At 37.7% G+C, this 18795-nt stretch overlaps 1 protein-coding gene across 1 annotated transcript in view; it reads right to left on the bottom strand.

The window, feature by feature from the left end:
* The window catches only part of TRHDE (thyrotropin releasing hormone degrading enzyme), a 216919-nt gene that overhangs the window by 52937 nt on the left and 145187 nt on the right, over positions 1-18795 (bottom strand). The window contains exon 11 of the mRNA XM_010708202.3: positions 802-890. Within this exon, the coding sequence (XP_010706504.2) occupies positions 802-890 (89 nt within the window). The remainder of the gene's footprint in view (positions 1-801; positions 891-18795) is intronic.

Genomic DNA, 18795 nt, shown 5'->3' with positions numbered 1-18795 from the left:
CATACGGCTATTTCTTTTCCCACCCTTACACTCATTTTACTTAAGTTTTCACATTTGTTTCCTCATTCACTCCAATTCCAGTCCAAAACTGTCAGCTGATGTACCATGAACTACTAAGGAAATAAATATTTCATGAAATTTTTACAGTGGGATTCCTTTTTTCAGATGACAAAAAACCACTGATATCCAGCCCTAGCTGTTCTCAGGACAGTAGCTATTATGATCATGTAAGAATTGAGAAGGGAGAGAATAAGCTGTAAGTGGAATAATGCAATTTCAAGGTCCAGCATCTGGTTATTTAATAAGAATACAAAATATTTTGGCAGATCAATAAGGAAATGTTTTAGCAACAGTAAATATTTCTTAGGCCTGGTTCAGACCATGGATTGGAGTTACAAAATGACAGAAATGTAAATGTTTTGCATTTACTATGTCATACTTATCAGATACTTTGCTACAAGAATATTACATTTAACTTTCACAAATCAATAAATTGAACTGCATTCATCAATAATTTGATATGTATTGCTAAATACAAAATATTTAGCACTTAAGTACACAGTACTATGTAAAAACTTTTCACTATACTGTCTAATTTCTGTAATAATATAAAACTTGCTTTCTGCTTATCCCTCATTCCTCCTCCCTCCCTTCCCAATACTTCCTTAGTAATTCATTTCAGGTAGCTGAAAGTGGGTGCAGAGCAACTAAACAATTATCTAGGATCAATTCCAAAGAAACAGTTGAGGAAAACACAAGTATGCTTTATGAGATTCCACTGGGAGGAAAGTTTAGTTTTACCTGATTTGTTAGACACCCATATAATTGCCTCTGATGAGATGTGGCTCGTATTTCCTACTGCAATTGTTAATGGAATCTGCCACAAGTAGCTGCAAGACAAAGGAGGGGGAATCTAAGAACAAGAATACTGAACTGATTCTTCTCACAGCAATCAGGGATCATGTCAAAGAAATCAAAACACAATTTCAGTAGCAGTGTAAAGATGTGGATTCTAACAAGTTATTTTGATTTTGAAATGCATTTGCTAATAGCAGTAAAACAATGAAAAAGTCATTCTTTTTTTTAAAAAAGGTATTTTACATTTTTCACACACTATCATTATATAAGGACTTTTTTTGCAAGGCTTTCCTAATTTAACAAAAGAATTCACAGAAGAGGAAATAATGATATCCTATAGAATGAAGAAACCTTGTTACATTTGCTTAGAAAGAGAGAACTCCCAGATAAAACATCCTTGGATTTACAGGGACTTCAAAGTTTAATAATAACATACATATTTAGCAATTTCTTAAATAGGTATGATGGGCTTTTATAGCTGCTGGTTTATAAAAAAATGAACAGAAACGATTCTCTGCTTCTGTGCACTGTTTGTTATCACTGATGTGTTTACAACCTGGACAAACATGCTAAATGTGAATTTGGAGATAAGCTGGTATAATCACAACCACAACTTCCATCCAGGGTATCAATTTTTTCTCATTTGGAATAAATGTTATAATTTACCTAAGTTTTTTGTAACATATTTATCTCAACAAACAGAAATTGACTGTATGAAGCCAATCTTTTAAGGCAGATGGAAAAGAGGAACCCTTGCGTGTCTTCATCATTATCTCTACTCCCAAACTACTGTGAAAGAACAAACACCTCCCTTACAGGGCTGCTTTGTCATTTGGTGTACTGAAGGAAGACACTCAGTAATGGTTTGTGTGATCCCTGTATCCAGGGAGTACATCTCCATTAGCAAGGCAGCACAGAAAGAAAATCGCTCCAACTCAGATATCGCTGTAGATTACTGCTTAGATACCAAGTAAGTATATCACTTTAGACTGACAATTAAAATGGTGCAAAGATGAATGGGGGCAAGTTCTTGATGTCTACATCAGCTTCCCTCTTGTCATTACTGCAGATAGCGTACAGTACCTAAAAATTAGGTTTGCCCGCATCTGCTCCACTGAACTGTATGAACTGTACGTGCTACCCAATTGTGCCATAACTGGAGTCAGAGTGTGCTGGTCTGCAAGGATTGTGCCTGAAAGCACACCTGTCGTTTACTGCTGGAAATCACACGGGTCATGTCACATGCAACACTGAACTCCTTCTGTGCAGATTCAAAGAGAAACAGTAGACTTCTACAATAATTGCTATTCTCTCCCAGATTTCATCAATAACACAATGATTATTTGCTTCTGTTATTTCAAAAACCATATCCAGCATGAACTTCCATAAATGGGTAACTCTGCACATTTCATGTGCACACCGTGAGAGCAGCCTTGTTCTGGGAGCTTTGGCGTTCAGATCTTGGGGTCATGTCCCAGTCTGGCATCATCTCCAAGGACCTGCCCAGTGACCTCCAGGCTGAGTCTTGCTGCCACCCCATGCCTGTCCTGCTGCCTTGCTGGGGTCTTGGCTCCCACCAATGCGTTCACAAAGAGCCAACCCTCACTGTGCCCTGATTCCTGCCTCCTCAAGCATAGAGTTTTGCAGCATGCAAAACTGGACTGTATATGTTGAGAAACAGTTTTCAGTACAGCAGTGATTCAGCAGAGAGGGGGAGATATTTGGAAAACTGCACAGCTGAAAGAGATATGAGTGACAATGGAAAGAAAACATGGCATTTATTGCCATATGGGAGAAGAAAAAAGTCTCAAGTGATTCTGGGTTATCTGAATATAAGTATCATGACACACTGGGAAAACTAATAGATTGATTGATGCACCAAAGAAATGCTTTATGTGAGCACATGCTCTGGCAGATACTTTCTAGATAATTAAGCTACAGCATCTTAAGATGCTACTGCCCACCCATCTCTTCTGCTGGAGATTACCAACCTCTATAGCACAGCCAGCAGAAAAGAATGCCCACTGGTGCATTCTCTTCTCCAGTTCTCAGTCTGGAGTCTTCACACAAAATTAGCTTCATTGTTGACCGAACTACTATTTTGGACTCAGAATTCAGCTAATTGGGCAAAAAATGCACTCTGTTCTGATGCTTCTTTTACAGTAGTAATAACTTCTGGGTTCAATAAGTGAAGGCAGTCAGATGTTGTAAAGTGATGCACTGGAAAATATGCACTTCTCTCTTAAGCAGCTTATACCTTACTAGACACCTATAGTATATTAAGACTCCATCTTTCCTAGAAGTATTTTAGGAAATATATCATATTTAAAAGCACACACAGTTCTCAACAGTTAAGTCTCAAGAATAAAAAAGACACTGGCAGACTACGATCAAGAAAAATGAGGCAAAAATGAGCACAAAGCCAATAACTCATGTGAAAGGAAAGAAATTTGGTACATAAGAAATTTGAAAGAACTGCATTTGCATGGTATTTTTATGACTCTTGAGATAAAGACCTACTGAAAAATTGTATACTACCAAATAAAAGATACTGAGAATTGCCTACATTGCTGATTTAAACACATATAAACATATACAGATAAATGCGTACGAGTATATACACAGACACTCATAATTTTGAGAAGGAACATCATAAAAACATATTTTTTGTACACTGCAATAACTATGCAGAGTAGAATTTTAAACTACTTTTGATTATTGTGTTACCTCCAATTAAGGAAACTCCCACAGCAATCTCTAAAAGATTTTGCTATGGAATTGGAGTCACACAAGCCACACCTTCTCAGAAAATGTGTGGGTTTAGTTGGCAAGATCAGCATTGGTAGATTTAACTTTTATATGCACCTCATCAAGATTTGGGAACTCCTAATATTCTTGACACTCCTCAGAACATCTAAATCTCATCTTCTTGGTTGTTGATTTACCCGTGGAACCACAGATTTCCTTTCAATGAACCTCTCCAGAAGCCCATTTTTTCCTCCTGTAGTGCTGCTGTTCTCTACATGTTTACCTGCTTTTTCCTTCCATTCATCTTCACTCTCAGAGAAACTTCTACTACTGCTGCAGAATAATACTTAACTCACTATTTTATTTATATGTCACAGAGATGTATCTGGCTCACCTGTCAAGTATTTTTATTAGCATAACTTCTATACGCCATCTCTGAATGATCTGTGTGGACTATGTTCTCCAAGTGTGACTTGGAAAAAGATAACTTTTTTGCAGATTTACATTGGTATTCTTGTAACCTCTTCTCTTGTTTTGACTGTGAGTAGTAAACATCTTTTGATTATTCTGTTACGTTCCAGGAGCAACGCCATTGTCCTGTATGTATGTACAAAGGCTGGTCTGAAAGTAATGCCTCCTATTTTATTACAATGACCCAGAGGCAGATGTTAGTGGTATGGCAGCAGAGGGGCACACTGACAGAATGTAGTCTGACATGGAATTGTATATAAAGCAAAGGTGTGGAATTTAATTCCTCCATGAGGAAAAAAACTGCATTTGCTGACTTTCATTGATACTTCAGAATACTTATGGAGGCCAAACACGGGATGCGAGCATAGTGAGGTGTGGGGGGTGAATTTCAGCAGTGGCAACAGCAATGTGAAAGACAAGCCATGTTCTGGACAGCTATGCATATTTTTATAAGTGCAGCATGCAGATCATTGTTGGTGAAAATGCATTGTTAATGGTGGTGGTTATGTTTAAAAATAGTGCTTTGTAGCTGAGAATGTGCTCTATCGAATAGTTTTATTTTGCTCTTCGTATCTGTCATAGTTTTCATGGAAATAAATAGGAGGCATTACTTTCAGAGTAACTGACCAGGGCAAAAAATGATCAGTGTTCTTCATTTTGCTGTCTGCTGCCTGCTCTGACAAAACAATTCCAGTCTTGAAGTAGTGGGATTGGAAAAATCCATGTGGTCTTCCTATTCCTCAAAAGTACATCTGCAAGAATTGGATGTCTGTCAAAGTAGCACAAAGTGCCTGGGTGAAATGAAGTTCAGAAATGATGCATCCAAACTGCCTGAGATGCTGCAGGGCTTCAGAGACATCTGTATATAATGCCCCTCAGGATAAAAACTGGATTGCCTTAACAGGGAACTCAGTGCAGATTTCCCAAATTTTGAGGAGTTAAGGGTTATTTCAGAAAATTAAGGAATTACTTCTAAGGGTGAAGGAGTCATTTAAAATTTGAATAGATACTTTATATGAACTGTGTTGTACATAATACTGTTCAGTCATACAGGAAGAGACGGAGGAGAGGGGAATGCTGTTAAAAGGTAGTATAAAAATGGATACAGGATAACATTCACAATTAAAGAGAAAGCACTGGTACCTTTTGTATTTTTGGTAGCATCATATCAATACATAATATCAAAGTGTGTTAGTATTTTGTTAGCATTTTCATTTAGCTTACACAATAATTCTGGGCAACTTGCTTCATTTAGCAAAACAAACTTGCAGATGCCAAGATGCACATAATATCAGAGGGTAAATAATTATGCACTGGATTACAAGATCTTTTTTTCTTTAGCCTTACATTGTGACTATATAGCCTGTATTGAGGTATTCTGTCTTCTTCAGAAAATGATCATATTTGTCAAAAGATCCTGCTTATGCCTTGACTTCCAACAGATAAGAACTGGGATCCTTTTGTGGGTAAATTTTGAGACCACGACATATTAAGCAAGCATGTTTCAGATTCCTGCCTGTGATAACTGGCAAATTTGGATTTTCAGTGGAACATTTAGTTAGATTCTTTGTAAAGAGCTATGCAAAGCTTAAAAAGAGCAGTAGTTCACTTCATCAGCTGACGAAACAAAGATCCTAGGTCATTAAAGAAGAAAATAAAAAGTTCCTGGATTTTCAGATTTTACACATCTCTTCAACTATTTTTCCACATTAACAAACAATTTTGCTGAGATGTAAACCCATATGCTTTCAAGAGACATCTTCCCAGCAGCAGATCTCCACCCACTGCCTGTAATGAATGTTGCATTTTTCTGATGACATTTCTTCTGCTTCCCCCAGACTCAAAGCTAACCAAAGAAGTTCAGTTGCTCCTAGTCATTACTCACAGAAAAATAAATGTATCCACTCAATATTTAGAAGTCTATTATCACTGGCTGTATTATAAAGAGTATACAAGTAATATAATTGCTTTACATAAGCAGAACTTTGTATGATCTAAAATACTACCACAGAGTTTAACTAACCTGCTTTCTGAATGGAAGAGAAAGTGAAAAATCACATCTTGGGCTTTTACAGAATTATACTCCCTAAAGCCATCTCTTTTTCTGGAATAAAGACTCTGGGTTAAAGTCTATTCTATTGTTCTATATACAGCAACTATACTTAACGCCTTTTGTTGATCATCTCTTTGTGTTTTTTTTTTCTATATATTATACTCTTTTCCAGTTTAGAAAATCAGACTTGTCATCAGTGTTTCTTTATTCTTCTACCCTAACATTTCTTATACATTCCTTTCCTGGAGGCATTCAAGGCCAGGCTTTGTGAGGCTCTGAGCAACCCGATCCAGTGGGTGGCAACCCTGCCCACAGCAGGGGGATAGGACACAGCTCATCTTTAAGGTCCATTCCAACACAAGCCATTCTATGATTCTATAATTCTACTGTTCTATGTTTCTACAAGTCTACAGCAATAGTGATCACTGTTCTATTTAGTTGCTTGATGGTATCTACTACAACTTCTTGATCTCCTCCTTGAGGAAGAACAGTTTATTTTGAACTCATCCTTGAGCATCTAAGTTAGGACTGTTTTTCTCACGTGTATCATTGCTACACTCATCAACATTATTTCACCTGTCATTTTATCACCATGCCAACCAGCACTGAGGGATGCTTCTTCAATCTTAGTAATTGCCTCTTGTTTTCACTCTCCTCACAAACCCCATATTACTGGAAAATTGGCAGCTTATTCTTCCATGGCCTTTATCAATTAAAAGCACCAACTTCAACATGGTTTTCTCAAGAATTTCATGTGTTATTGCCCTCCACTGATAAATTTCAACATTTAATTTCTCACTTTTTGCATTTTTTCATAACTGGGATCTTTCCTCTTATCCCAGAACAGATTACTTTCTCCAGGATTTTTTAATGAGAGAATTGGACTTTCAAAAATAAATAAAGAACAGTTAAAATTACAAGAAGCCAGATCTATCTAGAAATAGAAGATACCTATTAATAGTTTTTGATTATATACTTAGAGAACCAAAGGAAAAGAACCATGACAAGATAGAAAAACAGAACAATGTATGGACTTCAGAGAAAAACACTATTTTTTAATAAATCTAACAACAGAAGAACAAGGGACAAAATTAAAATCTTATGCACGAAAGTATATTATGTGATCTTTCTCCTAGCAGGATATAGTAAGCATAATTATTTTAAAGAGCAGGGACAATCAGAAAATTTAAACATAGGATGATTTAGGTGGAAAAGGACCTTAGGAGATCCAACCTTCTGCTCAAATGTGCTAACAGCACAGGAAAGCAGAGTTCCACTGCAGCTAGAACATATGATCAAAGGAAAATACAAAGGCTATACTTTCAGCTGCACAGCATGAAGTCAGTAAGGTCCAAATTTTCAGATGTGGCAAATGAGTTACCATCTGCTTATTTTCCTAATCCTTCCTATTGTGAAGCACATACAGAATGATGTTCAAAACAAGCTGGACATCAAAATCTGTATGTACCTTCAAACAGCTTATTAAGCTGAGAAACAAAATTCTGAATTGAATCTCTATCTGAGATTAGTAAAACACAAATCATCTATCTTCCATCAGCTGTCCTAGAGAAATCTCAGCCATCATTCTGCTGTGACTTAGTTTCTCTGAGTTAAATTGAGTTGTGAAAGGTAGTATTACTGAGTTGCCAAAGCATACCTGAGCTGCCAGGGGATGTGCAAGAAGGCACAGCACCTAAGGATGGTCCTGCCCATGTAAGAGACAGCACAATGTCAAACGAAGGTGCCTCAGGGCACCTCCAGTGGCACCAGTTACCTGCCCAAGCAACTGAACTGGCCTGTCCACCTGCTCAATGTTGGTAACTTCATCTTCCACAATTAAATGTAAGTTTCCCCGAAAATGGCAAATTTTCAAAACAAACCATTTCATGAGAAAAAGAAGTCTTCAACATATATTTTCAGTGATAACATTTAAAATAGACATTGCTTAAACACAATCACTGTTTTAAATAAAAATTACCAGTTTACTGATTCAAAATCTTGGCTTGAAATGATGCATTAAAGGAGCAAGATAAAATAAAACTGAAATGTAAGGTACTGAGATTACAGAATTGAAATGAATGTTCTAAACCATTTTCCCTCAGTTTTTTGCTTTGATTTTTGTCCTGATTCAGTACAGGGAAATGTTTTGATATATTGAAAATTTCTGTGGGATGGGAATCCATTTCTTGCTCATCTACAACACTAACTAATCTTTGTAAAGTATTTTGAGAACATAACAATCTAAGATTGAAAGATACGATTAAAGCTATTTAACACAGAGATAAAGCAAGGTATAAAAATAATTTAGAAATATAAAGGATAAAAAGAATATTTGAGAGTAAAACAGGCTGGTTAAGACTCCTGCCTCCTTACTTTAACAACCAAATCTTATTACCCAAAATGCCTGTCTCTTCAGTTAAAGACAGAACTGGTACATCCAAAGTGGTTGAAGCTGAAATAAGGAGTAAGGTCTACTTGGCATTTGTTTCTCATTGTCATCTCTCCAAATGGAGAGTGCTCAGTTTTCATACGTGCAAAGCCATGATGCTTGGGTAAGCAGTGTTGAGTCTGAGAGGGCAACACCTCCCAGAGTGGTCTTTGCCAATAGTCACAACTCTTGGAGTATATTATGATGCTGACAGGGGCATTTCCTACAGAGGGAATACCTTGGTAGCCATCCACATGAACTGTTAGTATTTCAGAAAGAAAAGAACACAAAAGCCAAGAAATGAGAAAATGTGACATTTTGAAAGCAAACAAGTCTTACAGAACAAATGGAAATCCGAGGCTTAAAGATTGATATTTTTATTTCAATTGCATATTTGGCTCATGTGCAAGACAGGCACAGATAACAGCAGGAAGAAGAAGCATCCAACTGCAAAGCTGCAGAAGTTTCTGACTAATAATCTGGAAACCATTGTAAAAATAAGGGACAGAGAAATTTGATAACTTGTGAACTAAAAGATGGCATGTCGTTTGGACATTACATTGGGATAGTAAAAACAGAATAGAGAGCTCTTTTTTCTCCCTTCCTACTACTGTTTCTATTACCAAGGCAAAAGAAGGCCACAGTATTATGCAAATTTTGAATATTAAGATAATGGAAAGTTGAAAGAAAAATTGTTTAAGGGAAACCTGAAAGCACATTCAAGTAACCTATGAAACTACGAGCCTTGTTGCTGTGACACCTGGAGGCATTTATTACTAGGCAGAGAGCACAAATAGAGGCAAGGTGCTAAGTGAGAAATAACTAAAGCTGTTCAACAGCATAACAGCTTTAGAGCTTCTGTATACAGAAAGAGATCACACATGAAGCAGAATTCAGCAGTACTGAGGTAAAATTTTGTAAAGCACTCATTCTAGACAGATAGTTGTGGGAAAGGCAATTTAAAACATCACAGAGATTTTTTCAGATTGTTTATACAGTAGAACATCTAATTCAGTAAAGAGTATTTCAGGTTTCAGGGGAAGCTCATGTGAATATCACGTAATTTTCCTAAGTGTGATTCTATAGTGCGTTTGTTCTGTTTAATGGAAAACGAGCTGATGATACATTCACACTGTGAATACCATTCTCATAAGAATGTAAAGATTTCATTAGATTTAATACGTGCCAGCAAAGTAATTGCAGGCTGTGCCCAGAGGCACAATACAACAGAAAAGGATTTTATACCCACTCACACAAGCATTACACATCCTACGCTGTGCCAGAGTGTCAAGGGATTCCAAGAACTCAGCACGGATGACAGCAGATAGGAAGGGAAGGTAGCACTAACTTTGTAGGAAAGACAAATGAAAGATGAAAAATGGATAAAGGATAACAATTTGAAACAACTGAGTACAGCTTGGAGCTTATTTACCTGTCATCTGGACATGTCCAGTGTTAACTCCTATGTTCACGGCAACAAGAAGTAAGTGAAAAATAAGAAGTCACAATTAGCCATTTTGAATTCTAAAAGTACATAGGTTTTACTAACTGAAGAAAGCCTGCCTGTGTCCGAATTGAACAGGACTTCCACAATAGCAGTGGATGAAAAGCTTCTGTTTAAAAAGACATCAATGAATGAAGATACCGGGACATGATAATGGTGCCACATTAACTTTGGGATGCATATCAATAATTTTATGACTTGAACAAAATTGGGAAAACATGGTGCTAAGGTTGGGACTCTTTTCGAATTAGAAAAAGATTGCAATAAGAGGATTGAGGAAGAGTTAATTCCAAAATTATCCTGGCCAATGCTAGGCAAACGTAATTCCAGCTTCTTAACAAAAGCGAAGGATACTTGCTGCAAATCATAGGGCTGAAGGATCTCAGTGGGCTCACCCACTCTCTGAGTTCAGAAGAGTTACAGACCTCAGTTTTTGCACAGTACCACAAGCTATGAATTTTATTAGATGTGGAATTCATTGATGCTCCACAGATGACCAGAAATCAGTAGCTGGGTACAACTACTTTTTCCATTTCAGATGGAAGTAAAACTTGAGGATTTGGAAGGTATTCAAAATTGTGGGCCTGTTATCATTTGAATATAAATTATACTTATCTCCATGCACGATGGTGACTACAGATCATATTTGTAAGCTGGAGAAATACTTAAAATTGCATGACAGGATGAATAAGAAGTTTATATTCTAGTCTTGAAAGATGCTAGCAATTTCTGATGGTGAGCCTCTTTATTTGCAGTTCTGCCTCAATCCAGCTGCTAATTTTATATATTCTTCTATTATGTATGACTTCATTTAGAAATTCATGTTTAAAAATGCAATCATATTGGTATAATGTAAAATAAGGCTTGACTGTTGTTTCCAAGAGAAACTATTTCTAGGATAGATAATGGATTGTGTGTCTTTTTTTTTTTTTTCCTTCTCTATTTCTAAATACAAAAGTATGGAAGGAAAATGATTTTCAGTGTCAGTATGGTATTGCTGAAAACACCAAACAGATCATGTGTTTTAATACTATCACTGACACTAGAATTAATCTGTAGACAGAGCAGTAATTACTATGTTTAAAAGCAACATATTGGAGATGGAGATTTTGTGGTTCTCCTTCACATTGCCATAGACATAATTATTCCCGGATTTTACAAGAATCTATGGAATACTTTTCAGCTATAAATGAGTACTACAGTTGGAACAGGGAAAACAATCTATATTCTTCAGGATATTTAAGTCAAATATAATTCCCTTACTAGTGCAGTGAAATCAGTAATTCCCACACATAAATGTTTCAGTGCCCTTAGCACTATCATGAAAGAACCCATGTGAGTCTCTGTGCTTTGAGATCGCCTTGTGATAAAAGCACACGTATTCTGTTAGAAAACAGCTGTGTGTCTTTGGCCATCCTAGATAAACCCTACTCTCCCTTGATAACTATTTAAGGGTCAAGGTAATTTAAATGAGTTTCTTTCCATTACATTATTCAATCTGAAAAGAATTATGTTGTCTGAAAATAATATACAACTACCTTATAATTACAATTATTGAATCAAAGAATCACCAGTTGACTTAGTTTGGAAGGGACCTTAAAGACCATCCACTTCCAACCTCCTGCCGCAGGTTGGTTGCCACCCACTGGATCAGGCTGCCCAGGGCCCCATTCATCCTGGCCTTGAATGTCTCCAGGGATGGGGCATCCACACCTTCCCTGGACAGCCTATGCCAGTGTCTCACCACACTGAGTAAAACATTTCCAAAAACATTTTACCTAGATCTCCTCTCTTTTAGTTTAAAACCATTTCCCCAAAACCTATCACCAGCAGACTGTCAGTGTCTCTCCACAAGTACTAGATGGCCCCAGTGAGATTTCCCCATGGCCTTCTCCAGGCAGAACAAGCCCAACTCCCTCAATCCGTCTGCATAGGAGAGGTACTCTGGCCCTTTGATCATCTTTGTGGTCCTCCTCTGGACCCTCTCCGACAACTCCACATCTTTCTTGTGCTGGGGGCCCAGGCTTGGATGCAGTATTGCAGATAAGGCCTCACGAGGACAGAGTAGAGGGGGGACAATCTTCTCTCTGAACCTTTATAAACTTATGTGTAGTTTTAGCTTAACATTTCATACTGAAACAAATTACAAACATAATGGTTATAAATGTTAAGGGACTCTTTAAAACTGACTCATTTCAGTGTCAGCACCAGTACAGTACCTTACTGAATTTAGAAAAATGTTGTGGGCAAAGAACAAATACTACAAATTCTTTCTTCTCCCTACATAACCTTTTTACATCAGAACACAAAAGACTTCATTTTTGAAAGTGACAAGCAATTTTGGGTGCTGAGTCAGAGACAGATAGAAAGAAGCTGGTTTTAAGGAGTTTTAAGTATGTACTCCAACAGCTGCCTCTTTACCCTCCAGTAAAAGCTCTTCATCTCTCTCTGCAGCACCCTGTGTAAGGTCTTGCTCCAGTGTAAAATGTCCTTGTAGAATTGCACACGTGGTGCTGACCATGCAACCCGCTGTCTCTGTGCTGTACTTTACTCAAGAGCATACAGAGCGCAGATCTGAAACATCTGAACATTACGATGAGCGGAAGGATGTTTTATGGGATGAGTAGGAACTAGTACTCCTTGAGATATCCTTGTCAGCTACAGGAATATGAGTAGCATTGCATCTATGTCTATCGTCCTCCAACAGTTTTCAGAAGCTCAGGTCCAAGCATTTTTTAGTACATTCAAATGTTTGACTTTGATTTTTCCCCAGAATATTATAAGTTTCATCAAGATTAAAATATAATTCCTATGGCAGTTTCTGCTTCCTCAGTAAATTTCCCTAACAGCCTCCAACCAAAATATCTTCTCAATAAAATCTGAGATTCTATTATTGACCCTGAAGGCTCAAATACAGAGATAAGTTCCCAATAAGAGATTTTTTTTCCCCTTAAGACTACAACAGGAAGAAGTGGTAAAAAATGAAGCATACAAGTTATTTCATCAAACCCAAAAAAATATGACATTCATCCACATTCATCATTCCCATTACCTTTCCATCACCCAACTGCCATCAGTGCTTTCCTCAACCTTTCTTTACTTTAGTAAAGCCACTATCTTGACTGCCTTCATTTTCCTGGTTCTCTGCATTTGCCTAATGCAGCTCCACCATTTTAATGCTCCAGGCTGTGCCTTGCCACACTGCATTCCATTTTCTTCTCTTTGAATGTTGGGCAGCTCTCCACTAACACTGTCACCCAATTCTTCGATTCACCTCCTCATCTTGCTCTGAATTAGAATACATTGCTTGCACTCAAGTACACACTCCTTTTCTCACCATGAAACTGATCTAATTAATGTGTGTTAATTAACTTGTTTGGGTATCTAGTAATTCCCAGGAGTCAGATAAGCAAATAAGATGAGGAAAGGGACATAGTCCACAGCGATAAAATACACGAGCAGCTTTTCATTGTCAGCCTAACTTCTGCCAGGATATGAGTGTTGCCACCATAAAGGAAGCAATGACACAATATCCAATTTTTATCTTTTCTAGCATTCAGCAAATTATAACACTGAATGCTGCCTATATCCTGCACATCAGAGCGGCTTGGATGTTTGCCTAATGAAACATAAACCAAAGCTGTGAAATAGTTTTGGAAATAAAATGTTAAATTAAAATTGGCATTTCTGAGATCTTTGCTAGCAGCAAAATCTTCCTTAAGATACATCAGCACCCAAAAATGCATGAACAAATTTTAAAAGCACTCTCTATTCTGATTTAATAATACCGCTATAATGAGAAGCTTCAAGAAACAAAGGGGCAAGACACAAGAGTGAGGACCTTTCATTGTCTTCCAAATGAAAATAAATAAACAAACAAACAAATAAATAAATGAAATTTTGCAGCAGGTTAAATGTGAGCTCTGACTATTGGGCTAGCAACTGCAATCATCCAACAGTAAGAACAATGCTCCCACATGTGCCCAAGGCAGGCAGGGTTCCTCCGGGTCCCTCAGAAAAGCAGTGCTATGTCTGCTTTGAGGTTTTGAGGAGAATGACTCTGCAAGCACTGTCAGGCTTCTGGGATTAAGGTCCCTAAACATACTGAAGGATAAAATCTGCTGGTGTCATAGAGCTGTACCCTACACTAGGGTACACATAGGCTCCTTCTTTTAAGGAGCTCCCCATGCTTTTTCACTCTTCTGTAAGAATAAATATTTTCAAATACCTGCTTGACCATAAAAAAAAAAAAAGGTTAAATCAGTATCTGGCTGCGTTCACACACAGTGCTGTGCTTCACTAAGGCCTGTTGATTTTTAATCGGTTTTTGATCATTCAATTTCCTCTGTCTCTACTACATAAAGTACCTTCTTCTCCCAGAGCCCCATTCCCTTCACTGTTTCTATAGCTGATAAAGAGACATTCAGGTTAGACAAGATGAACCGGAGTACCACATCTACTCCCAAGGTAGCAACACACAAGTGGTTTCTAGTAGAAATGCTGATGTAAGCTTATTCTTTCAGGTGTAGCAAAAAGGAAAGGCTCAACAAGAAAACACTCAAAGAACATGAGAAAATGGAAGATTAGAGAATACTTCCCCGAGATGGGGAGGCCTTTCCACTATGAGAAAATATTTGTTAAATAAACCCTCTGCTTATAAAACAATATGGTCCATACTTCTGTTCCTTTTTAATCACATTATAAATACTACATATGATATATTATTCCATGACTGCTGTAAGACATTTATGTTTAACCAACCCCTCAGCTGATAAGTGGACAGTGCATTTTTCCTATTCCTGTTATGCCAACAAGTAAGAATACTCACAGCAATATCTAAACACAGCTAGGTTTTCACTATTAAAATAATTACCAATAAAGGGACAAGCACAGCCTTTTTCCGCAAAGCCTGCATACATGAGCTTTGTGTAAGAAATTCAGAGAGAATTGAAGGGAAATAATTCTACAGTTTATCATTCATCTTCAAGTGGAGTGACTGCTAAGCATCTCTGCTGCCAGTTGTAATTCCTGTCAGTTGTTATTACTACATGGTGCTAGATGCAGGAGTCCAGTTTCGTTGGTCATGTCCCTATCTTGTACATTTCCACTAAATTTTCCCTTGACCAACTACATGGAGAAAGGCACCAAGGATTACTGCACTTCAGCACATATGAATATGTTGTCCATATCCCAGTTTGTACCTTTTTCTTTTTTCTCTTTCCTCACAGCTAACTCTATTCAGTGTCTAGCAAGACATTTCCCCTTGGTACCTTATCACGAACAAGCAAAGATTGGCTACAGAAGTAGTGTGCATGATAAGAACTCTATACAAGTTAATATTAGCTCAGCAATATGAACTTAATTATACTGATAATATTGAAAAGGTTATTTCTCTTCTTTTGAAGAGACAAGCTCTTCATATTTTTAAAATACAAAACATATTCATAACCAAAAAGCTCTTGTCTACCCTTCAATACAGCATATAAATGGCTTATGGATTTCATCAAAGCTGATTAGTTCATTGTCTAGACCACAGATTATTTTTCATAAGATTTCTTGTCATATCTGTGAGCCGTTCTTGTAATGATGGATGAGTCTGGTGTCTTAAAATCATAACTTTCTCTGTCAGGAAGGAAAACCACTGAACCCTGTCAGATGGAATATCACCTCATCCCCTGTAGCCTCACATGATGTAAGTGAATAATCCATTCTCAGAGAGGTGTACATGAGTGTAGGATGGAACCTATACATACCAAAAGGATTGTTACTCAGGAGAAGAATATGAACTACACATCTGTTACTGGAGCTTTAAATTTTTGCTTGGATAAACTGAAATTGCAATTGAACTGTTCTACTGCAGACTTCGATGTTTAAAATAAAGCTCAGTGACTTTGTCCCTTCTGAGGAATGTTATTCCTAGAAATGGTGTCTATTGTTAGCCTTTTTCTTCACAAAATAAAAATGCTTATGATGTAAAGGTATGACTGTCAAGAAAAAGCTATGCTCAGTTTGCAAAGAAGTGAAACTGTGTACCTTCTGTAATTGCAAGCCAAGCATTAGTGCTTGGAATGCCATACAGTCAATTGTAGGCATACAAATAAATCACAGTAGATGCATATGCGTACATCTTGAAGCACACGTTTTTGCAGTTACAGAGAGATGACAATTTCAATTATACACAGTGTGGAAAAATCAACTATCAACTATTTTTAAAATTAACTATATTTAATTATTCTCTTCCACAGTAAAATTAAAGACCCTTATAGTAATGGATTAGAGGTAAGACACTGTCAAAGGTAGCAACAGTTTTTAATTTAACTATTTCTCATTCAGAAAAAACTGCCTGCTCGTGTGCATGCCTCTATAAGATTTTAGGGAAAAAAATGGAATGTGCTACTTTGAATTTCATTTTAATAGTTAACTGCTGCGTAAATATATAGCATGCATAAAAGCACAGAGATTTTATAGAAGTTATATAATTCTGAATATTCATTTACCCCTTTATTTCCATTTCTTATGCAAATCCCTCTGAAAAATCTACTCTAAACCAACTCTTCCAGAGAATCGGAATCACAGAATAACCTGAGTTGAAAGGGATCCACAAGGATCATTGAGTCCAAATCCTATGCCAAGGAGTGTTCTCCAAATACTCCTTGAACTCCAGCAGCTAAGGGCCATGTTCACCACCCTTGGTGCAGACCCTGTCCCCAGTCCCCAGCTGCCTCTCCCCTGACACAGCTCCATGTCATTCCCTCGGGCCCTGTTTTTGTCACACAGAGCAGACCTCAGCTCCTCTGCTCTGGGCTGAGCATACCAAGGAACCTCAGCTGCTCCTTGTATGTCTTGCTGCCAAGCCCTTCTCCAATTTTATATCCTCCATTGGATGCTCTCTAATAATTTTAAGTCCTTTTCTCATTGTGCTGCCTAAAGCTTTCTAAAGGAAGGCAAAGTTAAATTTGCCTAGAACGGGACTTTACAGCATTGCTGTAGGTAACAGAACCAACAGCATCACAGGAGTTGGAAGCGACCTTTGAAGACCATTTAGTCCAAACCCCTGACAAAACAGGCACCTTACATCAGTTTGCACAGGTAGGCATCCAGACGGGTGATGAACATCTCCAAAGAAGGAGACTCCAAAATCTCTCTGAGCAGCCTGTTCCAGTGCTCCGTTACCATGACTGTAAAGAAGTTCTTCTGTATTTTAGAACAAAACTTCCTATGTTCAAGCTTTAGGCCACAACAACCTGTCCTATTGCCATGCATCATCAAGAAGAGCCTGGCCTCATCCATTTGCCTCCCTCCCTCCTTTAATTATTTATAAACATTTATCAGATCTCCTCTCAGTCTTCGTTTCTCCATGCTGAACAAATCCATGTCTCTCAGCCTTTCCTCATATCAGAGATGCTCCAGGCCCTTTATCATTTTTGTCACCCTCTGCTTGACTCCTTCTAGGAGATTCCTGTCATTTTTGAACTGGGAGCCCAGAACTGGACATAGTATTCTAAATGTAGCCTCATCAGGACAGAGTAGAGGGAGAGGATCACCTCCCTCCATCTGCTGGTCATGCTCTTTTTAATGCACCCATATATTCCTGTGCCATGCTAAACTATTGCCCTACCTCTGGATAATTTATGACTGTGAGGCAGATGCGTGCTTTAAGAGCCTTCCCTTGAGCCTTCCAGTACATATTGTGTTGTCTATTTAGATGATAAACTCCTGGAAAGGCTTGCACCAGTATATATTGCTGTGTTTTGTACAGTCCTATTATTTACAGTGTTTAAAATTATAATCATGATTAATTGAGAGATAAACTATTCTAACAAAGTCAATGTCACATGTTCTGCAAGAGAAGGGCCCCGAATGTGGCATAAATGCAATCTTCCCCCCACTGTTTGTAGAGATTATTATGGCTCCCCAGGAAGCCATCCATCTAATGCTGAATTCATGGGTCACACAGGGAGTCTGAACACTGACTTTACTGAACTAAGAGATAGGCTGCTGGCACATAACCCCCAAGCCTGCAGCCTCACGTTATATACATCTCTGTGCCTCCCATAACACCTATCTGAGCTATATGGTCCCACCAAACCCTTGCAATTCCCTGACCATAATGACCAGCAGACTCGACAGGACACTGCTCCAAGTGTCCATCAAGTCTTTTTTTCAATTCCAGTTATTGCCCCACATTGTGTACTTGCAGAAAAACTAGCCCCTTTTATCACTTCACACAAGATCCAGTTCTTGCAAAGTCAAAAAAACAATGGGAGCAATATATCATGAATTATCAAATGACATCCCATTCGTGTGATTTTCCCTATCTACCACTTTCACAAGAACTGAAAAAAACAGTAACTTTTTCAATGAAAAAAAAAAAGAAAATAACAACAACAAAAAGAACTGCTGACAGAAAGATTAAATTTATTTTCAGTCTGTCAATCTTGCTTTTCTACTTAATTCGATGGTAGGAAAGGACATTTAATGACATGAGGGCATTGTGCATATCAAATCACACACACACCAGTGAATGGTAAGCTCATTTTTCTTACACCTTAGACTCTTATTTATAACTAAGTCGTAGGACTTTAATATAAAATGGTGAGTGACTTTTTGAAAGATGAATGGAATAGGAAAGTTTCATCTTTTGCTAAAAGCATATGGCTCCTGCTCTTTGCTATTTATATTTACGTAAAATGACTTTCAAATAACTAACTGGGAGGTAGCAAACTAGCTCCA

This window comes from Meleagris gallopavo, chromosome 1 (genome assembly GCF_000146605.3).
Source record: "Meleagris gallopavo isolate NT-WF06-2002-E0010 breed Aviagen turkey brand Nicholas breeding stock chromosome 1, Turkey_5.1, whole genome shotgun sequence".
NCBI lineage: Eukaryota > Metazoa > Chordata > Aves > Galliformes > Phasianidae > Meleagris > Meleagris gallopavo.
Note: the sequence above shows the minus strand (reverse complement) of the source record. Positions and strands in the feature narration are given on the sequence as shown.